The sequence below is a fragment of the Microtus pennsylvanicus genome, chromosome 2 (assembly GCF_037038515.1).
Source record: "Microtus pennsylvanicus isolate mMicPen1 chromosome 2, mMicPen1.hap1, whole genome shotgun sequence".
In the NCBI taxonomy this organism is placed as follows: Eukaryota; Metazoa; Chordata; class Mammalia; order Rodentia; family Cricetidae; genus Microtus; species Microtus pennsylvanicus.
In genome coordinates, this window is record NC_134580.1 from 135,898,427 (window position 1) to 135,922,710 (window position 24,284).

General features: G+C 43.2%; 1 protein-coding gene across 6 annotated transcripts in view; it reads right to left on the reverse strand.

The window, feature by feature from the left end:
* Positions 1-2,353: 2,353 nt before the first annotated feature.
* Zhx3 (zinc fingers and homeoboxes 3) overlaps positions 2,354-24,284 on the reverse strand; it is a 116,723-nt gene continuing 94,792 nt past the window's right edge. For all 6 annotated transcript variants that reach the window (XM_075962907.1, XM_075962911.1, XM_075962909.1 and 3 more), the window contains 2 exons: positions 7,118-10,108; positions 2,354-2,494 (listed from right to left, as the gene is read on the reverse strand). In XM_075962907.1, coding sequence (XP_075819022.1) covers positions 2,484-2,494; positions 7,118-9,971 — 2,865 coding nt within the window. In that variant the 5' untranslated portion in view covers positions 9,972-10,108 and the 3' untranslated portion in view covers positions 2,354-2,483. The remainder of the gene's footprint in view (positions 2,495-7,117; positions 10,109-24,284) is intronic.

Genomic DNA, 24,284 nt, shown 5'->3' on the forward strand with positions numbered 1-24,284 from the left:
GCAAGCTTTGTCAGGAGAAGCACACTCCATCCCACCTCTGCAGCCCACAGCCAGCCTTCTACTGACAACACAGAGAACTTGACCCTCTGACTGTACGAGGCCACTGTGATCTGTCACAGGGCAGCCACAGACCTGGTAGCCGTCAACTTACACCCCTACTTCTCTGCCAGTGCACTCCTGCTTGGCGCCCAGAGCTCTTCTCTGAAGCACCTGCTCCATGACCACCTCCCTCATCATTACCTACCAACCTAAGGTCCAAGCCGCAACTTCCCTCCCCCATCCCAAAGCAAAGGAAGAAACAAGGTCCATTTCATCTGTTGGGTTTCTTACCTGGGCAGTCTTGCCATCACCAGCTCTGAGAAAGGAGTGCTGGGCCAGTGTTACTGCAACTTCCCATCCAGAAGACTGCCTGGTGTCCGAGCCCAGGCTGCTATCTGTGTCCAGCACAGTGTCCACCAGTAATTTAGTGTTTCTGTTCCTTGTCAATTGTTCAGACCTTTTCATAGACTCTACCATTCAGCTAGTGCAGCAGGGCTGTATAGGTGAAGCCAGCAGGCATCTGGGCTCAGGTGAGACACAGGTGCTTTTCTTAGACAAGATGGCTTCCTCGGCTGCTCCAGCTGCCAGTGTATTGTCATCTCTTCACATACAGGCTACTTTCCCCTTGGGCATCCACATGAAGCTCATGTGTATATGAGATGTGTTTGTGTAAGTATCAAATAAGTATGTGTACTGTATATGTGGATATGCCGATCTGCACGTAAACAAACACTGAAGGAAAACTTTCAGATGTCTGTTCTCTGAAGGAAAACAGTCACCCTTCTTTCCAATTCCTCGAGGTTTGGGGCCAAATAATTTCTCTCCCCAAACAGAAAGGATACAAAAATAGACTGCAAAACTTGCCAAGTAGTCAAAAAAAAAAACCCCAATCTGAGACAAATGTGAGATCATCCCTATGGGGACAGGAAAGGCAATAGAAACATCTTATAATGGTTCCAGGGCTCTGGGTTCCAGAGAAAGCCCTCTTTCCTAGAGGCTGAAGGCCGCCATGCTCATCCTCAGACTAAGCAAAGCCTATAGCTCCCTGTGAGGGGAGCCAAGACAACACCTAGAAGTTAACCGCTGTTTCTTGGTCTGCCTGTGGCTCTACTGGTGCAGTTTCTAAGAGGTAAGTGGGGTCATGGATAACACATCCTGTTCGTCATCTTTGTCTCTCCCCTGCCCTGCTTTATCCACTGCTCTCGGAGAAGCCAGCCTTGGAGACACTGAGGCTTTAATATTTAGTACAGCTCCACAAGCAAGTTTTCCATTGTTTCAAAGGCACCTTTTCTTGTGATTTTAATCTAAAGGATACAAGGCTTAGGCAAAAGTAAGTTCTTGTTTCCCAGATTGGGAATATAAATTTCAAACTTTAAAAACACCTCACAGGAACCTATCCAGTGATGTCCAGCACCTCTGGATTACGAAACCAGTAGTTGGTCAGGCCCTTGGTGTGTGGCAGGTCTTTGTTTTCAAGAGCACTCAGCTCTGGTCATTTAAAAACTCCCACGCCCTTCAGCCTCACTCTTCCTACCAGCCACAGTGTACTTCCTTCTGACCTGCAGGAGGCATTGAGAGCACTATGATGGCCAAAGCCACAGCAACCGGCTCTACCAGGCCCACTTTCCTTTCTCTCTAAAAAAGTTGGAATTGAAGGGCTGAAGGGAGCATATAGGTCAGTACATTAGGCTTTACAAAAATGGCTTCTTTAGCTGATCTGATAATGGAGAAGTTGGTCCATGATTCAAGCTCCGTGAAAAATCAGAATTACAGTTAACTAATGAGAGTGATAAGCATCCAGTAGTAATCTCATAGCTGGGCTGTGTTCAGAATTGAGGATAACAGCAGGCTCTATCAACCAGAACACAGGCAAGCCTTGCACAAAATCTGGCTTGCCTCCACTCAATGTTGAGGGTCTCTTCAACAGTACTGTTCCCTTGAGAAGGCAAGAAGGACTGGGCCTCAAGCAGTTCTGAGCACACACATAACTCCTGCTGCTGCAGAAGATGTGGGCCCCTATAGTCTCAACTTCCCAGAGAACAGACATGGCATTGTCAGAGCTGTACTGCTTTGCTAACCCGAGTTCCTATGGATTGACAGTGTCTGTAGTTGGATGCTTTATTAAATGTATATAGGCAGCTGTATATGCTAAAAACTTGATTCTGGGTCTAGGTCTATGTAATCTGAACTCTTTGTCCCCGGGAGGCAAAGGAGCGGTCCTGCACAGTGGGAGGATGGGCTCATGAGAACCCCTTGCTACTTGCTTAGAAATATCAGGCAGAGGGTGGTTAGGGCGGCGGCAGGTTCCAGACTCAGTGAGGCCTCCAGAGTTTCTCTTGGGTGCCTGGCAGCTGTCCATCAAAATGATGCATGGCAGGTTTGGCCCCTCCACATGGTAGACAGCATCCCAGACTGGTCGGTCCTTCACAGTAATCAGATCAAATTCAGTCTGTTTCTGAGGAGAAAACATATACCTGTTACTCTATGGCAGCTACAACTTGTACAGTTTCCAGGGATGCCCAGTCTGTCCTCACTCTCCTGGATAGTATCACTGGTCTTAGGGATTGCTTAGTTCCATAAGTAATGTCATGTCCTCTCTTTCACCAGTCAGAGGACAGGGTGCTGGCTGAATCTAACAAGGCCTTTCAACTTCCTGGTCTCCTATTAATCACCTAGCCCATCCCATCACGACAACCACAGACCCCTGATGCCTGCTACCCCTGTATTCTGTTAAATCCTGCATCCTGGCCCCTAAGAGCCCTAAGCTCTGGCATCTTGGTAGCTCATATCTTCATTTATAAAGGTAAGGGCAGCTGATTACAAGAATCTCATACCTTATGTACAGTTCGGGCCTTTCCACTGAGGCTGGTGGGGGAAGCATAAGAAGCTGGGTACAGATAACAGAAGCCTTGGAGACAGTGCTGCTACAAGAGTATGGCTACCCTTATCATGTCTGTTCTGTTCTGCCATGCCTCTTATTTCCACCCTCTCACCCCATCTCCAGCTTAAAAAGAAATCTTGGTACAATATACCTAACACTAAATTTCTCATTACAGCCATATGGCTCAGTAGTATTATGTGCATTTCAGTTATGAACCCTCACCATTTTCAGAAAGTTTTCAGCCCCATAAATAGAAGTTATGTATCCACTATTTAATAACTACCAATTCTTCTGAGAAGTAACCTGCATCCTATCTTCAATTTTCATAAATTTGGCTATTATAAAGGCTGCATATAATAGAATTATACAATATTTGTCTTTTGTGAATGGCTTATTTCACTTGACGTAAAATTCCATCCATGTTGTGCAATGTATCAACATCTTTTTCTTTTGGACACATTCAATGCTACAACATCTTTTTTTTTAATATTTATTTATTTATTATGTATACAATATTCTGTCTGTGTATATGCCTGAAGGCCAGAAGAGATTGCCAGACCTCTTTACAGATGGTTGTGAGCCACCATGTGGTTGCTGGAAATTGAACTCAGGACCTTTGGAAGAGCAGGCAATGCTCTTAACCACTGAGCCATCTCTCCAGCCCCTACAACATCTTTTATAGTTGAATAATATTCCATTGTATGTATATAGCACATTTGTTTATCCATTCCTATGGCAGTGGACACAGGATGTTTCCTTCCTTTAGAAACTGTGAATGCTGCTGCTGCTTTGAACATCGTGTGCAATGTCATTAGGCCCTTTTCAGTGCTAGGAGTGAGACTTCTGGGTTGGAGGAGAAGTCATGGTTCAGCTTCTTGAGACTTGCTGAAGATTTCCAAGGTTTAATCACTTTTCATTCACATCCCCACATCCTCACCAATGCCTGTGAGTTTCTGTTTGTGTACATGTTAGCAAGAGTGGATTTAAGTGTGAGCTGGAATCTCACTCTAAGTTTCATATGCATTTCCCTAGTCATCATTTTAAAAAATTGTCTTTTAAAAATTATGTTTATGTCTGAGTATTTTGCCTACATCTAAGTCTGTGTACTACCTATGGTGCTTGGTCCCCATGGGGGCCAGAAGAAAACATTGAATCTCCTGAGACTGGAATTAAAAATGGTTGTGAGCTCCCATGTCAGCACTGGAAACTGAACCCAGTTCTCTGCAAGAGTAGCCAGTGCTCCTAATCACTGAGCCATCTCTCCAGCACAGAATGCTGGCCATCTTGTGGAGTTTGTAACTCTCTCCTTAGGAGAAATGTCTGTTTAACTAAATTTACCCATTTTTAATGGTTTGTTGTTGAACTGTACTTCTATGTATTAATATTCTTTATTAGATGCATGATCTTCAGGTATCCTCACTCCTCTGCCAGTTGTCTTTTCACTCTCTAGCTCAGTGGTCCTTAACCCTCACGATGCTGTGACCCTTTAATACAGTTCATGGTGTTATGACTCCCAACCATAAAATTATTTCATTGCTACTTCATAATTGTAATTTTGTTATGTTATAAACCATAGTGTAAATATCTGATATGCAGGATATCTGACATGAGACTCTCAAAGGGGTCAGGACCGACAGGTTGAGAAATGCTGCTCGAGAGAATGCCATTTAATGTACAAAAGCTATTCATTGATTGATTGATTGATTGAGACAGGACATCATCGTACAGACCAGGGCTTGCTTCAAACTTTCAGTTCTCCTACTTCAGCCTCCAGAATGGTAATATTACAGGAATGTGCCACCACACCTTTAAAAGGATTTTAAAATCTTAAAAAAAAAAAACAACTTTGTTTTGCTGTTTTGAGATAGGGTCTTGCTATATGTATCCCAGGCTGGCCTGGAATATGAATCTTGTCTCTGCTTCCTAAATACTGATTTAGAGGTATGAGCCATCATGCATGCCCAGCTCAACATCTGCAAATGTTGATGTAGTCCAATTTAGTTTTTGTTGCCAGTGCTTTTGCTGTCATAATTAAGAAACCTCTGCCTGCTGGGCAATGGTAGCACACACTATTAAGCCCAGCACTAGAGAGGCAGAGGTAGGCAGATCTCTGTGAATTTGAAGCCAGCCTGGTTTACAAAACAAGTTCCAGGACAGCCAGAGCTGTTACACAGAGAAACTCTGTTTCAAAAGAAAGGGAAGGGAAGAGAGAGGGAGGGAAGAAGAGAGGGAGGGAGGGAGGAGGAAGAAGGAGGGAGGAGGGAGGAGGAGGAGAAGAAGAAGAAACCTCTGCCTAATCCGAGGTCTGGAAGGTTTTCATCTGTATTTTTTTAGTGTTTTATCACTTTTGCTTGGAAGATCCATTGATCCATTTATATCTATTATTTCTATAATATTTTCCTTTTCCCTAAGCTAACCAGGACCTGACTATATAGCTTAGCCTAGCCTCAAATTTGCAGTAGGCCTCCTGCCTCCACCTCCCAAGTGCTAGGATTACAGGCATGAGTTACCATACCTGGTTAAGTTTCTATTGATTTTAAAGTCTTCCATTTCCTTGCTGATTTTGTTTGATTTCTGCTTCTTTGTGTGTGTGTGTGTGTGTGTGTGTGTGTGTGTGTGTGTGTGTGTGTATGTGTGTGTGTTGATAATTTCTCACTATTTTGTCATGTCTGGTCATAAACTCAGTGAACTAAGGGGATCTTCCTGCCTTAGGCCTATGCTATCTTATCTGGCTTCTTTGTGGATTTTATGTCCACTACTGAAAATTCAGTATAAAGGCCTCCAAGTATTTTTGCTTATTTCCCTTTAATTCTGTTCATTTTTTCATTATATACTTTTGGACTAGTGTGTATATTAATAACTGCTAAAACTTGTATCAGACATTTTAACAACATATAATATCCTTATCTGTCATAAATGTTTCATTCAAAGTATTTGCTCTCATCATAATAAAGCTATATTGGCTTTCTCTGTACTTACTCTTTGTCTGACTATCTGAGGCAGAAAAGCACTGGAAACAGTTTGGTTTGGGACCCCATTTGGTTTTGATTATGCACACATACATACCCCTGTTCCTAGATTAAAGCAAACAAAAATGTTCAGGCATTGTATGCGAACAATGCAAACTGTCCAGGAAGTACCCCAGGATCTCAGGGCAGAGTGTTGTACTTGGTTGGGCCCCACACAAAAGCAGCAGTCTCCAGGACCAGCTGCACAGCTGTCCAATCCCACAGACACTTCCTCGTCACCGCGGCCCTCCTGCCCCAGCTGGCCAGGCTACATCAGCTTCTGAGCACTCTTCCCTCCAGACTGCTTGTTCTGGCTGCTCTGAGATGGCGCACTTCATCAGGAGACAAATGCGAAGGGATAGTGAAGGAACCAAAAATATAGGAAATCACAACTGTGTCTTAAAATCTAATGTTACTTCTGAATACTAAAACACCACCATCCAGAAAAGCCAAAGGGTGAAATTCAAGCTTTGGATTTCCTAGTTCTTAAAACAGAAGGTGATTTTCCATTATGATAAACACTTCTTCCACATCAGGATAGACAACACAAACCTAAGATAAGATTTTCATTAGGAAACAAAGAGCACTCTGTGGGGCCAGAGATTATTCATCAGCTAAGGGCATTTGCTGCTATTGCAAAAGACCCTGGTTTGATTCCCAGAACCTACATGGCAAGACAGAATCACCTGTAACCCCAGTTCCAGGGGATCCAATGCCCTCTTCTGACTTTTTTGGGCACCACATACACATGCATATAAATGAGACCATTAAAGATTCTCTTCTGTCTGCCTATTTGAGTTAAATTTCCTCTGAACTCTTAACCCTGTCTTCCACATAGTGACCGGGATCTTTGTGACTCAGATGACATCTTTTTTTTTAAATCAATGCTAAGAAATGGCTAAAAAAGTATGAGTCCTTTTAAGTTCATTATGTCTCTCCCCTGCACTGATTTAAATAAAAAACACCACCACAAATAAACACAGGAACCAAAACAAAAGTTCAGTTCTCAGCCTTTTACTTCTATGGCTTCTATTGCCAGCTGATCCCTGAGACTCACTCTTCAGGAATTAGTCTGGTTGCCGGTAGCCTTAGAGGCAACAGTACCTGCCACCCGTATGTACCTACTCTGTGCCTGCACCCTCCTTCAGATTCAGAGGAAGGTCATGCATGGATCCCATGAGCCCCTTACCGAGCTGACGTCCAGTCTGGGGACTCGAAGTGTCAAAGAGCTCTGAGCTGGCCTCAGGAGCACTTGGCTCCCATGATTCACTGTTCTCAGCCATCTCTGAATAGGCATCACCCAGCACTCTATGAACTGCCACAGGCTCTCCAGTTCCAGGACCCTTGTCCTCACTGCTTGTATCTGCCACAGCCCGGGTCTCTTCACCCATTTTCTCAGCAAACCATTGCTTGACCTGCTGGGCACTCATCTGGGTCTTGTCACAGAGGGTCTGCAAGTCTTCCTCACACAGCATCTTGTGTGTCACGTAATAGTCTTGCAGCAGCTCTCGGTTGCCAGGGGCAATGATGAGCAGACCTGGTGGGAAGTTGCCCCTCTTATAGTCTTCGTACCACTTGAGCTGGCCATTCTTCAGGGCATACCTGCTATCTCCGAACCAGCGTACCACCTCTGGCCGGGGCAGTCCTGTTTGGGCCATGATAGAGTCATAGTCCTGGTTGCTTGGCCACTGTGTCTGGACAAAGAGCTGCCGTAGCAAGTGGCGTTGCTGTGCTGTCTTTTTGTAGCTCACTTTGCCTGGTGGCTGTTCTACTAGCTTGTTCAAGCCATCTTCCTCGGGCTCACAGACACCCAGCCCTGGAAGCTCATTCTTGCCACTGGCTTCAGTGACCCGCAGGTTCTTGAGGTTGATTTTGATGGGGCTGACCTTCCGCTCTGCCAAGGTATGGCTAAGAAACATTTCAGGAGAGCCATTTTCACCAGGAACCCTCAGCTCACTGGCCAACTCTTCATCTCCACCCTCATCCTCAGCACCCTCCTCCTCCTGAGGTACCTGCCCATCAGCCTTCTTGGTCTCCTCAGCATTTACTTTTTTCCGCCTCTCTGAGAACCAGCCATCAATTTCCCTTCGGGTCATTTTGGTTTCACTTCTCAGGCGGTCCAGCTCTTCCTCAGGGGGAAGCGGGTTTTGTGCAAAGCTACTCTCCAGGACTCGCAGCTGCTCTGGGGCTCTCTCTTTGTATTTGGTTGGCATGAAGTCTGGGGTCTGGTGCCAAGATTGTCGTTTGGTGGCAGGGTGGCTTGCTAGTGAGGTTGCTGTTGGGATACAGGTCACTTCCGGAACTTTGGATGACAGGGAAAAGGGCACCTCTGGCACAGAGTCAATGAGAACAGGGCCATGCTCTCCAGGCATCATGGCCCTGGAGCCCTTAAGGTTCCGGCAGTGGTATCTCCGGTCACTGAACCACTTCCTCACCTCTCTGGTACTGAGGCCTGTCACTTTGGTCAGGTGTTCTACTTCACTCTGCCCAGGGAACTGGTTCCGACAGAAGCTTCCTTTCAGAGCTGACAGCTGTTCGTGAGACTTCTTGTTTTTGTAGATGCTTGCATCAAGGAAGGCTTGGGAAGTTATGCTGGGGCATGCTGTGAGGAGTGACTGGGCTGCATTGACTACCTTTACAGCCGATGCTGTATTTGAACACACAGTGTTGATGGGTGCCACAGATGGCTTGGGAACAGATGCAGTTGTCAGAGGGAGAGACGAGCTTGATGCCTGTAACCCATTGGCCATCAATGGCTGAGTGACCAGGAGGCCCCCTGCTGTGCCCTCTGGCTGTCCCACAACATGGCCTGGGAGAGTGGCCTGGATGAGATGCTGTACATTGCCGGTACTGGCAACAAGAGGGGTGTTTAGCACTGTGATAGTGGGTTGAGGCACAGACTGGATGACTGTATTGAACATCTTTTTCCGGGCATCTTCAATCTCCTCAGGAGACCAGCTGATTCCCTGCTTCAGCCTCTGGGCTGTGAACCAGATCTTAAGCTGTTCTTCTGGATACTTGGTCACTACAGTCAAGTAACAGAGCTCAGCTTTGGTTGGGTAGGGGAATTTGTGGAAGGAGTTCTTCAGAAAGCTGTTGGAGTCCATAGCTGCATTGTATGTTGGGATGCTGCTCAAGGGGATCATGACTTTTGGAAGGGCCTTGGATGTGGGCAGGGGCTGGTGGGTATGGTGCTGGGCATGTACTGGGGGCTGCTGCTGGAGGGAGAGGAATTGTGCTATACCAGCTGGCAGTACTGGCACTGTTCCTATCAGGGGCCCATTGGCAGCATGAGTGGGCTTTGAGGAGCTAGCAGGTGCCTGGCTGACTGGAGCTGCCCCATTGGTGAAAGTGTGGTCCCCCTCTTTAACCTCTGCCTCCCCAGCCAATGGCTTTGGCAAGGCCTCACCCACAGGCTGATTGGGAACATTTTCTTTAAGCATATGAATTTTCTTGGCCTCAGCTTTGCCTTTCATTATCTTCATGATTGGTGTCTTGGTAATAATGATTTCAGCCTGTCCATCAGTCCCATCAGTAGTAGACTCACTTGCTAGGTCAGATGTGCTAGTGTTCTCAGGGACATTCTGTTCCACCACTACATGATTGTCTGGCCTGGTCACATTCCACAAAAAGCTGGCTTCCCCTGAGTGACACTTGGCATTGTGTAAGGAAAGCCCCTCAGGGGTTTTTGCCAGGAAACTGCACCCTGTACATATAAAATGTGGGTCTTTATTAAAGTCTGTGTGCTCTGAGTTCATATGCCCTACAAACTGGGTCATGTCCTGGGACCTGAAGTCACAGTCTTTACAGGAATACACATAGCCATCCAAAGTGCTCCGGTGCCCATTTGCCAGGGTAGAGCCATCAGTGATGCTGGAGTTTGGAGCTCCCTCGCTGCTGGCATCAGGGGCCTCTGAGGGAAGATCCTTCTGGGGACCTTCAGGCAAAATTTCCACAGGCTGGGCCTCTGTGCTGGCACCTTGCAGCACCACGGTCTTAACTGGGATCATGCATGGGGTGGTGGACTTCCTCTTACTGGCCATGGTGACCTCTTACTGGGTGATCAGCAGGCAAGCAGGGCCTTGCAGTACAAATTTCAGCTACTTTATGAGGGCCCGAGAAGTGCTTCTAAAGGTGGCTTTATCAGTTATTTGCAGAAAGCTTCTTTTCCTTGTTAAGCCTGAGGAGAAAGAAAAACTATGATAAAGATCTTGCAGTCTGTGAACCTGTTTCTCAGGTCACCACTCATATACCCACTGCTCGGTTACTATCTTACGGGTCTTTTCACAAGAAGCTCATGCATGTGCTTCTTAGCTGTGAGTTCTAAGGCAGGAGTTCCTTGATGTGGGATTCTCCTCTGTGTGCTGTGATTACCGTTAATGAATAAAGAAACTGCTTTGGACCTATAGCAGGGCAGAACTTAGGTAGGTGGGGAAAACTAAACTGAATGCGGGGAGAAAGGTGGAGTTAGAGAGAAGCCATGTAGCCCTGCCGGAGATAGATGCAGAAACTTTTCCCGGTAAGCCACAGTCACGTGGAGATACACAGATTAACAGAAATGGGTTAAATTAAGATGTAAGAGTTAGCTAATAAGAAGCTACAGTGAATGGGCCAAGCAGTGATTTAAGTAATATAGTTCCTGTGTGATTATTTCGGGGCTGAGCAGCCAGGAACCAAAAAGCAGCCTCACTCCTCACCAACATTCCTTGGAAGCTGTGCTAAGAATGAGCTGGGTTGTTCTGTATCATTTGATAAGCTTACATTATGTAATTTTTGTTTCTTTTGTTCCCTTTTGCATTCAGTAACTCAGTTTATAAAAAAGGGGGGAGGGAAGGAAAACCACCCTCTTTGTATCTAAAAATTAATTCTGACCATTTTGGACTGAGAACAAAAGACCCATTGTAATTCTTGTTTAAACATTTAAGCCAACAAGGATTTTTCTTTTCATAGTCTTCCCACATACAAGAACATGAAAATGCCTCTGTCTCCTTCAAACCAGGACCAGAGACCAAGTTAGTTTCATTCAGGCCTTGCCTTTCCTACCACCTGGATTCCCAACCAAAGCTGTGGTTTCTCCATGTACCTAGGACATTGTCACTTAGGTGAACTCAAGGATCAGAGGGGTCAGGATACCCACGTACTCAGTTTGGGTGCAGCAAATAAAAGGGAGGCCTCCTCTTAGATTCATGTAGTTACTCATAAGAATGTACTTCCTTGTTTTGTATTTTTCATTTTTATTTCTTTTGTTCTTTGTTTGTTTGGTTGGTTTGGTTTTTTTGAGACAGGAATTATCTGTGTAGCCTTGACTGTCCTGGATGGAACTCAAATTTTGTAGACCAGGCCTTTTTTCATGTTTAAAAAAAAAAAATCCAAAAACAAAAAAAAAGGTGTCCCTGTCACCCTGCCCTGTTTGTTAACAGAATCTGCCATCAAGGCCTCCTCTTGAGGAGCCACATCCTGTCTCTGGTGTGCATTCTCTTGTTTCCAAGTGCTTTCTCTTCCTACTGATTCCTAGCTTACATCTGTATTACATTTTCTTTCTAAAAGTCTAATATATATATATATATATATATATATATACACACACACACACAGACACACATACACACATCACTATCATTAACTTTCTAAACTATAAGTATAGTGATTCTTATATGAAATCAAAATTAGTATCAGTGTTTGTATTTGATATAAAATGTAGTTAAAATTTAAACATCTTGATTCAAATTCTTATTAAACAAAGATAATGAACTATTTTTTTGGCTGCTAAATCTAGCCTGGTGATCATGATGTTAAAGTAAAGAAAATTAAAAAGGCTGTGATAAAATAAACACATACCCAGGTCTAATCCTTGTCACTGTTTCCACTACCAACCTACCAATGTCAGGAACAAAGTTACTGAATTTAATTACAATTATATCAATAGTACATGGAGTTTAAGAAATAATACTACCTAATAATAATTTAATATTTGTGTCTAAATATACACATTTTCAATCATAACAAATATATGTATTTCCTTTTACTCACACTATCACACATATTTTCATTGTATGACTTTCATAATTAAAATGTTTGCTAACAGTCTAATAATGTACTACAATGGACTTAACTGAATCCTGTTTAGTGTCACATGAACTTCAACTGCCAATTCCTAGGGAGTCACTGTACAAGAAGATCTCAGCTCATACAAAGTATTTTTCCTTCCATAAGTTATTTCCTGAGGGTAAGTGCCCATAAATAGGTTTATTAGCTTATTTATATAGTACATAATTTCTAAGTTCCTTTAAATATAATTAGCAAATACTCTAAAGTGCTTTAACTAAGTGCCAAAAATAATAATGACACACAATTATGCTTCTCTAGTGAGCACATCAGCTTTTTGGATAAGTCATGGAAGGCCTCAGACAGAATCAAAGCACAAGTAAAAGAAGAAAATGACAGATCAACTGAGATTCACCAAAAGTAAAAATGGACTTCAACGGTCACTGTCAGTAAAGTTACAAGATGTGGCTGGAAATGAGGATAGTGTTAGAACGCTTTCTGACTTTCGTGAGGAGCTTTGAAAAGAATATATTTGATAAGATATACCTGGAATATATATGAAGATATTTTACAACTTAAGAAAAAGACACAAGGGGTGCACCCACACACTGAGACAATGGGGATGTTCTACTGGGAACTCACCAAGGCCAGCTGGCCTGGGTCTGGAAAAGCCTGGGATAAAACCGGACTCTCTGAACATAGCGGACAATGAGGACTACTGAGAACTCAAGAACAATGGCAATGGGTTTCTGATCCTACTGCACGCACTGGCTTTGTGGGAGCCTAGGCAGTTTGGATGCTCAACTTGCTAGACCTGGATGGAGGTGGGGGTTCCTTGGACTTCCCACAGGACAGGGAACCCTGATTGCTTTTTGGGCTGGGGGGGGACTTAATTGGGGGAGGGGGAGGGAAATGGGAGGCGGTGGTGGGGAAGAGACAGAAATCTTTAATAAATAAATAAATTAAAAAAAAAAGAAAAAGAGCCGGGCGGTGGTGGCGCACGCCTTTAATCCCAGCACTCGGGAGGCAGAGGCTGGCGGATCTCTGTGAGTTCGAGACCAGCCTGGTCTACAGAGCTAGTTCCAGGACAGGCTCCAAAACCACAGAGAAACCCTGTCTCGAAAAACCAAAAAAAAAGAAAAAAAAAAAAAGAAAAAGACAATCTAGTTAAAAATGAATAAAGGATTTGGTCAGACTTTTCCCCAAAGACAAACAAATGAAGAGTAAGTACATTTAAAAGAGCTCAATGTTGTCGGAGGCTGTTCATTCATTCCCTGACCGCCCTGACTCGAAATAATCACACAGAAACTATATTATTTGTAATACTCTTTGGCCAATAGCTTAAGCATACTTTTAGCTACCTCTTATATCCCAAACTAACCCATTTTTATTAATCTGTGTATTGTCATGAGGTCATGGCCTATTGGCAAAGTTTTGGCAAGCTCCAGGAGAGGCATCCTCTGGTGGTGGCTCCATGGCTTCTCGCTCACTTCACCTTTTTCCCCAGCATTTAGTTTAGTTTTCCCGCCTAGCTCTGCTCTGCTAAGCCACTGACTGAAACAGCTTTATTCCTTAATCAATAAAAGCAAAACATAGACAGAAAGACTTTCCACACCACTCAGCATTGGCAAACATGGCGGTGCACATCTTTAATCCCAGCACTTGGGAAGCAGAGGCAGGTGGGTCTCTATGAGTTCAAAGTCTGTCTGATCTACAAAGTGAGTTTCAGGACAACCAGAGCTACAGAGTGAGACCCTGTCTCAAAAAAACAAAAAGAAAACTAATAATAAAATAAAAGTGCTCATCATCATTGGGAGCTGAGGAACATAAATGAAAGCTACAGTGAGATCCCTGTACTGGGCCAGAACAACTGCAGCCACACTGCAGAGAACAAATACTGGTAACAATGGGAAGAAACTGGAATGTTCCCTGTTACTAACATAAAAAATGTAACATAAAATGGTGTAGCTACTTTGAACAAAAGATTTTGGCAATTCTTAAAAAGCTACATATATAGTTGCTAAATTTATCCAGCAATTACACTCCTGGACATATGTAAAAGAGAATGGACTGCCCACACAAAAGCACACACAACTTTACTATCTGCTCACTGTGGCATCCTTCCTAATGGTAACCGATAAATGGGTCAGTGGGTGAAACCTCCAGCTAGTAGAATATTTTTATGCCATAAAAGTGATTGGCATTTTTCTGGATTTTGTTTTACTCTCTTGAAGCATGATTTTGCTATATAGTTGGGCTGGAATCAAACTCATGATTCTGTCTCATCCTCTTATGTATTTGCCATGATACCTGGCAGGGGAGAGGTTTAATGCATACTGAAACATAATAAACCTGAAAACATTATACTAAGTGAAAGAAAGATGGAGATCCATCAACTGGAAGATGCACCACCAGCTAGAAGAGAGTTTGGGCTCACCACAAGCCCAGACAGCCAGCAGAATTCAGTAACAGGTAATGCAGGACCTTGTCTCCATGACACAAATGCAAAAGCACAGGGCCAGTGCTGCTCTTTGTGATGGGGACTACTGAGTTTCATTGAGTAACAGGTAAATAATGTCTCCAGCATTTTATTTAAAAAACCAGAGCAATAGTACAAGTAGGGGCAGGTGCATGAGCATGTGTGTATGTATGTGTATGTGCACGTGCGTGTGAACTCCCAAGGTTGGCATCACATATCTTCATTGTTAACATTCTACCTTTATATACTGAGGCAGGGTTCCTTGCTGAACCTGGAGATTGCTGTTTTGGCTGGTCTGGCTAGCCAGCTTGCTCCAGGAATACCGTCTCTACCTCCTGTATGATGTGATTACAGGCTGCTGCCACAGCCACCTAGCTTTCATGTGGATTTTGGGAATATGATCTCTGGTCTTCATGCTTGCATGACAAACGTTTTACCCAATAAGAAATTTGAGTAAGATGATTAAATACATTAGCAATACACATAAATCATAAATTTTCCCACATGACAGAAATGACTGGTTAGAGAAATGGAGGGAAAGTTCATTTACATTAACAATCAAAGCTCTAAAACTTTAACAATAAGCACAAAGCTTTAATAAAAACAAAAAAGGAAACCTAGTAAGAGCCAAAGCTTATATCTGAAATTAAAGATTCAGAACTATAGTCATAGCAGGACTTTCTAGAGCAATGTTGGATTTCAGTGGACTATAACCACAGTCAAGATATCACCAGACAAATCTAGGTGATGAGTATGTGGATGCTTTCCCTATGTCTTTCAATTTTTTCTCTTTGTTCAACACTTTATTTTTAAAATTGTTGGAGAGAAATGTCCTAAGAATTCTTCATGGAATTTGACAAACTGAATCAGAATTGTCCTTTCAAGAGAAAAGGTAAAGCTCTTCCGGTCGCAGGCACTTCGGGAGCCGCCGATTACCGTCCAGCCATGGCCAAGTCCAAGAACCACACCACACACAACCAGTCCCGGAAATGGCACAGAAACGGCATCAAGAAACCCCGGTCACAAAGATACGAATCTCTCAAGGGGGTCGACCCCAAGTTCCTGAGGAACATGCGCTTTGCCAAGAAGCACAACAAGAAAGGCCTGAAGAAGATGCAGGCAAATAATGCAAAGGCCGTGAGCGCACGTGCGGAGGCCATCAAGGCCCTGGTGAAGCCCCAGGTGGTGAAGGCCAAGGTGCCAAAGGGCCCCACCCGCAAACTCACCCGTCTGGCTTTAATTGCTCACCCCAAGCTTGGGAAGCGGATTAGAAGCTACATGGCCAGGGGTCGTAGGCTCCAAAAAACAAATCCCAAGGTTCAAGCCAAGGCAGAGGCCTCAGCTGCAGCTCAGGCTCCCAAAGGTGCCCAGGCCCCTGTGAAGGCCCCATAAAAAAGGTCTCAGTCTGCCAATGTGAAGACAGATGGACTGGTGTGAACACCTACACAGTATTTGCAGATGTTCAGGACCTTATGCTGCTTTTACAAATAAACTTGAGGCAAGTTCTGTTAAAAAAAGAGAGAGAGAGAAAAGGTAAAGAACAGCTTTCCAGGGCTGGAGAGATGGCTCAGTGGTTAAGAGCATTGCCTGCTCTTCCAGAGGTCCTGAGTTCAATTCCCAGCAACCACGTGGTGGCTCACAACCATCTGTAAAGAGGTCTGACGCCCTCTTCTGGCCTTCAGGCATACAGACAGAATATTGTATACATAATAAATAAATATTAAAAAAAAAAAAAAAAAAAAGAACAGCTTTCCATTTTTGAGACAGAACAGTAAAAGGGGTTTGTTTTTAACCAGAAACTGAAATTTAAAACTGAATGACTAAAGAGGCATATTATGAAGATATTATAACAGATGAAGGGGTCATTAAGTTACTAAATGATCAATATTAATGGATACTTTCAAGGGACTGAAGTACCTTAATTAATACAAGAAAATCCCTGAATGTCTGATCCCAAAAGTGCCATCCCACAGGCAAACAGAGAAACCAGCCAACAGCAGATACTCTCTTCTGATGCCTGGTCACAGGATGTGAGTGTCTGTGCTTCACCGTATCTCCTTGAAGTGAACACATGAGTCAAAGAAGCCAATGTTCCCTTTCTTTTAAGCTATTTATTTTAGACTTTTGTCACAGCAACAGAAAGGCTAACAAATATATTTTATGCACATGGGCTTTTATTCTTTTGTTTAACCTGTGTATGTATCTCTGTGTCTCTGTGTATACACATATATGTGTGTGGGTGCCCACAGAAGAGGACTGTGGATACCCAGAGCTGGAGTTATAGGAGGTTGTGAGCCATCTGATGTAAATGCTGAGAACCAACGTTGGGTCCTCTCAAAGAGTAACAAGCACTCTTAACCCCTGAACCATCTCTTCAGGCCCTAGGTTACAGGGAGACTCAGCATGATTGTTAGTGGTCATTGGTTAGCAGTGGCTAGCACTGTAAACTACAGCTATAAACACTGGATAAAATTCAAGGGTTTATCTCAAGACACTTGTAAAACATAAGATAAAGTAAAAGAAAAAGAAGTCCAACTGTTCATGAAAAGAAACAATCCTATGTCTTAAGTCAAGATCCTTCATTGCCTTCTAGACTATCATGGGCCTGCGTTTACCTGCCTTGCAAAGAGAAACAGCAGCTGCAGGTGTCTGTGGGAGCTGTAAACACTAGAGGGTTTGCTCGAGAGTCCTGCTTCCTGCACTTTCATCTGTAGAAACTTCTATAGGGTATATATTTTCCCTTTTCTTAGACAAGATGGCTCACTCATGAGATAGATGATCCTTCCTTCTTAACCAAACAAAAATCAGCTCATCAAAATGATACTGCTGGCTGGGTGTGGTGATACATACCTTTAATCCCAGCATTTAGGAGGAGGAAGCAGGTGATTGCTGGGAGTTTGAGGCCACCCTGGTCTCTACATAGGGAGTTCTAAGACAGCCAGGTCTCAGCACAAATTCAAGTCAGACAAAAATCCCAGCACAGAAAAGGGGAAGTGAACACAAAATCCCACCCTTAACCAAGAAGCTGTTTGCAATTGATACCTGCTGGAAGAAGGAAAACTGAGCATTCTCTAGTGGAGTGACACTGGATCTATCAACCACACTACAGAAAGGCCCCACACTCAAGAATAGTTGGCCAACACAAAATGGAATCCATGACTTTGTATGCTCTTTTTGTTATGTTCTGCATATATCTCATATTTTCATAATAAAAATAAAAATTGAGCTGGGCAATGATGGCACACGCCTTTAATCCCAACACTCAGGAGGCAGAGACAGGTCAGCCTGGTCTACAGAGTGAGTTCCAGGACAGTCAGGGCTATTACACAGAGAAACTCTGCCTCAAAAAACAAAACAAAAAATAAATAAATAAAAATTAAAAAACCTGACATAAAAATTTATATGATTAAGCAAAGCCTTTATATCAACTTCTAAAAACAGTTTTGTTTTAAATGTTTATCTTTCCTTTCCTGGAAAATACTAACTTTAGCCATGACAACCAGATACCACTACTCCCCTTCCCACTGCCCAAGCCAACCCTACACAAATCGACTATCATTTTCTGGGGATTTTCCACACTACCAAGAAAACCAAGTTAATGACAATTCCACGATTTTAAAAAACATGATACTCGCCGGGCGGTGGTGGTGCACGCCTTTAATCCCAGCACTCGGGAGGCAGAGGCAGGCAGATCTCTGTGAGTTCGAGGCCAGGCCTGGTCTATAAGAGCTAGTTCCAGGACAGGAACCAAAAAGCTACGGAGAAACCCTGTCTCAAAACAAACAAAAAAACAACAACAACAAAACCATGATTCATTCTCTCTCTCTCTCTCTCTCTCTCTCTCTCTCTCTCTCTCTCTCTCTCTCTCTCTCCTATTCTATCCTCATTGCCTTCAGGGGATTATTACTCCAACCCTCTTTTAACACTGAGAGGCTACTAAGCAAGAAGGGGGATAGGATATCCCTGCCTATCACAGCAGATCTTCATTCTAAATCCATTTTCCTTTTAAGCTGCATTTACCCCGAATCTCTATTAAACAGCAAATATAGTCCCATTATTTTTATATTTCCTTTCAGGTGGCTCAAAGATTTTACAAACTGAATTAATTATTCCAGTGGGTTTGGGGGTAATAGTCATTCTTTTTTTTTTCTTTTTGTCATTTTTTTTTACTTTTTCTCTCTTCTACTTTTCTTTTTAAAAAAGCATTAAAGGGTACCTTAGTGTTATTATTGTTGAAACACCATGACCAAATGCTACTTGAGGAGGGAAGGGTTTGTTTAGTTCACACTTGCACATCATAGTCCATCACTGAAAAAAATCATGACAGGAACTCAAACTGGGCAGGAACCTGGAAGCAGGAGCCAATGCAAAGGCTATGGAGAGTACTGCTCACTGGCTTGCTCCTCATGGCTTGCTCAGCCTGCTTTCTTACAGAACCCAGGATCACCAGCCCAGAAATAGTACCACCCACAATGGATTGGGCCCTCCCCATCAATCACTTATTAAGAAATGCGCTACGGGCTTTGCTATAACCCATTCTTACAGAGGCAAGTTCTTGGTTGAGGCTCTCTTTTCTCTGATGACTCTAGCTTATGACAAATTCATATAAAACTAGCCAGTACAGTAGCTATGTAGTCAATCCTACTTTTGTGGGTTTTGACTGGTTTTATTGCTTTGTAGCCTAAAAGAGGCTTAGGTGCTGAGGCTTCTTTCTCCTCCTCCCCCTTAAGCCACTTCACTGCTCTAAGGTTCCTGAAAGATAGAACCAACTGCACACAGCAGCCCCAAAATGCTTTATTTGACTCTCAGTGCCTCCTTGTTCTGCCGCCTCCCAGGCCAGTAAACTGAACATAACTGTGATCCTGAAGAGTTCTGCGAAATGTGGAACTTTATCAGTAAGGTATAGTTGGTCCCAATAATTTGGCATAAGATCAGAGTGGATTTTGTAGACTTATCCTGGCTCTTAAGTCATAAGGGTGATCAACCTATTGAGTGGCATTTAATACTGGCTATCAAGAGACAACAGTAACTTCCTGATAAGATACTGACAGCATTCAAAGTACCACTCAAGAAGTGAACATTTATTTAAATGTCTTAGGCCTTCATTTCCAGGCTGAACCCTGGGCTCTTACAATTTTTCCCCGTGCTCAGGCCTGGAGCAGTGCCCTCTTTTGGATGATGGACCTGGAGCTTTATCAATAGAGAAGACATTAAAAGGCTCAATAGCTTCCTTTCCTTTTTGACAAGTAGAATACATGTAAAATTTGGCACGTTGAGTTCACTTAAAAAGAAGAGAACCCAAATGACATTAGGAAGAACTTGGGAGCAAGCTTGAGTGGGAGCTGGGTTAATGACAAGAACTAAAAGACAAGGCTAGCTGACAACACCTGCAGGTGCTGACCCACTAGGTCACAGGACTGGGGAGGGAGGACTAAGGAGAAGCATAGGTTTGCTCCCTGGTGAACTCTCACGTCTGCATTGTTCACAGGTGCCAAGAGTCAGACACAACCTAATGTCCACTGACAAAGGAATAAAATAAAATAAAAGTGATGGATATAGAAAGTGAAATATTATTTACTCTTTAAAATACTCTACAATACAGTATTGCAACACAGAGGAACCCTGAGATAGCTGAGTGAAATGAGTCAGACACAAGAAGGTCAGTAGTTTTTGTACCTAAGTAAATTCCTTGTTAGTAGTATTGGTAAGATGATCAAGGTGCAGATTGCACGTAATTTTCATCTGCTAGAACTAGATTCTGAAATAGAACTCATATGAGTTCATATGAATTATATTATGAGCCAATACAGATAGCACTGTAATTATTAGAATTCCTAACCCTATTCCTAGATCCAATTTATCCATGTATTTAATAACCAAAGACTATCGCTATATGTCAGGCATTGTGAACATGGTAGAATTCAAAGAGAGAAAAAGGCAGAAAATCCAGAAGTGTTAGAAATGTATGCCTGAATACCCAAATGGCCTTATGATAAGATAATCCCAGTCTGCTCAGTCCAGCAGGGGTTCCTTAGCTTAATGGGTCACTTCACCCCATATTTCTCCTCTGTGAGGGAAAAATGAAACGGAAATTTGACATAGATATGGGGAGTAGTCAAGGAGTTGCAAAATGGCAAACACAATTCCCATTAAATTCTCTTCTGGTTGGGCTGCATCTTGAGTGCTTTTTTTCGTTTCTATTGCCACATTCTGCAAAGATGTGCACAAATTTGAATGTGCTCAAAGGACTGAGGATACCACTTGGTGATAGTATGTGCTCAAAGAACTGGTCTCCTGAGAGACTGCAAAATGAACCGAGGGTGCTTACACTGTAAAGACAGTTACTAAAGGGTGAGATAAGTCAAATATAGAAAGAGCTTGTTGGACATGTAGTAAACAGATAACTTATTCTGCACCTATAAGGGGAGATCAACTAAGACAGCAAACATCACAGCTGGAATAAGCTCTGAGCCCTGGTGACACAAGAGACTGTAGAGAAGGTCATGTGGGAATATAGCTCTGATGGCAGTCAGGCTTTGCACATTGATCCTTTCCTCCACACTGGGTGCTCCCGAGTCTCCTTAGAGCTATGGCTTTAACTTGGAGGCAAACAAAGGTTATGTTTGGGTATTGCATCCTTAGGGGCAGTACCCATGCACAGCACTACAGAAGCTATCCCAAAAGTTTGACAGAGTTGATATTTGGGATGTAAAGGAGCCCCACCTAGTTCCCATCTCGGTCACATATCGGGAATGGCCTTGGGCTGGACCCCACTACCCGATTACTTTCCTTTTTAATTTATTTAACTTTCTTTTATGTGCATTGGTGTGAAGGTTTCAGATCCCCTGGAATTGGAGTTACAGAGAGTTGTGAGCTGCCGTGTGGGTGCTGGGTATTGAACCTGGGTCCTCTGGAAGAACAGCTAGTGCTCTTAACCACTGACCCATCTTACACCAGCCCCCCCCCCATTACTTTCTTATTTGTTATTTGTAACAACTAATAGTTTCTGGGAAATGCGTCATTTTAGAATTTAGCTAAACTTAACTTTTTTGTTTTGAATTCAAAGAATATTTATAATGTTCAAAAGAAGGTTCATGAGGGCAAGGTTTTCTAGGTCTTACTACTTTATCTTCAGACCAAGAGCAAACACTGACTTGTTTCGCATGATTTTAAGTGTACACGCACACGCACACACACACATGCACACACAAACACAGAGTTGTATTTTATTTTAAAACATATCAGGATATCTCCTGAAGGTTAGTTTATGGCAGTATAGAATGTACTCCCCTGTTATTTTTCACAAGTGTGTATTATTCCACTATCTAGCTATGCTATAGTTGATTTAACTAGTGAGTGCTTAGGTTGTTTCTCATCTATTGCTGTCCTGGGGCTGATCGTGTATTACATACTTAATATATGTGTGGACTTATCAATAGAATGAGTTCCTAGATGCAGAGTGGCTGAGTTGAATAAAGGAGAGAACTTCTATTTTTGTTTGGGGGATCTTACAAAGAGTGGGTGAGAATGCCTGTTTCTGAAGCCCTTTCCCACTGAACACAACATCAGATGTCTCAGGTTTTCCCAAATAAGCAAAAGAGAAGCACATGGTGACAAAATGAAGCATTATGTGTCTGATCATGTGAACTTTATAATAAGGTCAATGAAGAGAGTCATCAATGAGACTAAGCCTGGAAGTAGAAGGAGGGACACTGGATCTGCAGGGTGAGCCAAGGAGGGTTTTTATTTTTTTAAATGAATGTTCTTCAGAGGTTCTTGTAAGCATGCCAGTCTACAAGCTATTTAGCCTGTAAACTATGTGGCCTACACTGGAAAAATTCAATTAAAACAAAACAAATGTAATTTCAAAAGTAAAACCACATCCAGAACCACTTATAATGCTTTTTAAAATTTTTAGTTTAAATTTAATAAAGCAATTTACTTTTGTATTTGAAACAAAATTTAGGATTCAAGTCTGTTTCCCGGTAACACATTAACTCTGAAAGCGGCTTTCTCACACCTCCATGGAACAAGTCCTGGACACTGGCCTTTTCTGCTACCCTAGACTTGCTCCCAGTCCCACCTCAACCCCGTAAGTCTTACCCCACTCCTACATTTTTTTCTGTGGGTTTGAGAGGGTTTTGGCAAAGATTAGAATCTTTTCACTGGGGACACTGGCATTTCACAGCCTCCCTGCTCATTAGCAGTCTGGCCCATTAGCTCCCTCAAACACAGTGAGGAAACCAGCTCAATCTAGTTTACCCCTAGAACAGAAGCCCATTATCAGCAGCCCAAATATACTTTTGCATTTTACATTGCACTTACTAGTTCCGCATATGTTTTGGTTAATAGAAATACCATCTTCCTAGTCACTAAGTGAAGTCTCGGTTTCCATCCGTGTAGATACAGCACACATACCCTGTACTTTCAAGTGTTTCAAGAACCCAGTTACCCCTCATAGTCTCCATTTCTCCCAGCCTGATGCCAGCCACTGTCATCTCCTGCCTGGACTACTTTCAAACCCTGATGGATGCCCCTGTGTTGCCTCTGACTTTTCCTAGTTTATTCTCAGTACAGCCAGTAGAGCCATGCTGAACTAAACATGGGACAGATCCTGTCAGTGCTGTATTTATTGTCTTCCTATGGCATTGCCTGTCTCAGAGAAATTTTAACACCATAGCACCCCACCCTACCCCAACAGCTCTTTCGCCTGTTCACTTTCTGTTCTCCCTCTACCACTGCTACCATTTCAACATCTGAATGCCAGCTGGTACTTTTGCCTCGAATATGCTTCCCCACATACCCAGAGGGTTCACTTCTGCATGTTCCAGTCTATGCCCCAGTGCTGGAGATAGAACACAAGGCTTTACAAGTGGAAGGCAAGTGCTTTTCCATTGAGCTACATGCCCAACTCCCAGCTCCTCTGTTAGGACTCATGAGTAGTCACTATCTGAGATAGGGCCATCTCTCGGCTGCTGGTTCTGGGTTATATAAGAAAGCAGGTTGAACAAGTCAGTAAGCAGCTCTGCTCCATGGCCTCTGCATCAGTTCCTGCCTCCAGCCCTGACTTCCTTCAGTGATGGACTATGATGTGGAAGTGCGAGCCAAGCAAACCCTTCCCTCCCCAAGTGGTATTTGGTCATAGTGCTTTATCACAGCAATAGTAATCCTTACTAAGAAAGGAACAAAAATCTAAGACTCCAACAACTAATGAAGCATACATACTCCCATCTCAACCATTGTCCTACATGAGTATACACATACTGGCACATGCACAAACACATATACACACTCATTCAACAAGAATCTAGAGACAGTGTTGAGGATGAGTTCACACAGATACACATGCACACTCACACACACTCACCCAGGGGATGGATGAGTCAACTTCCTCATCAAAGTAGCATGCACTTATTTCCGTTCTCTGACATTGAAGGTGCCTCAATCACAAGTTTCTACTGGGCACAGTGGCCCCACATGTAACCCCAGAATTTTGGAGGACAGGCAGGAGGATCAATAGTTCGAGGCTACCCTGGGCTATACAGTGATTCTCTCAGAAAAAAAATAGCTTCTAAAAAATTTCTCTTAATTGTATGTTTTAAAATTTTATGTAAGGGGTAGGGGAAATGGCTCAGTGGTTAAGAGCACTGGCTGCTCTTGCAAGGGACCTGGGTTTGGTTCCCAGCACCCCGATGGCAGCTCACACCGCCTGTATTTTAACTCTAGTTCTCGGGGATCTGACTCTAGCATCTGGCCTCCTCATTATCAGGCATGCACGTGGTGAGTATTCAGGCATTTGGGCAAACATAAAAAACATAAATAAGCCTTAAAA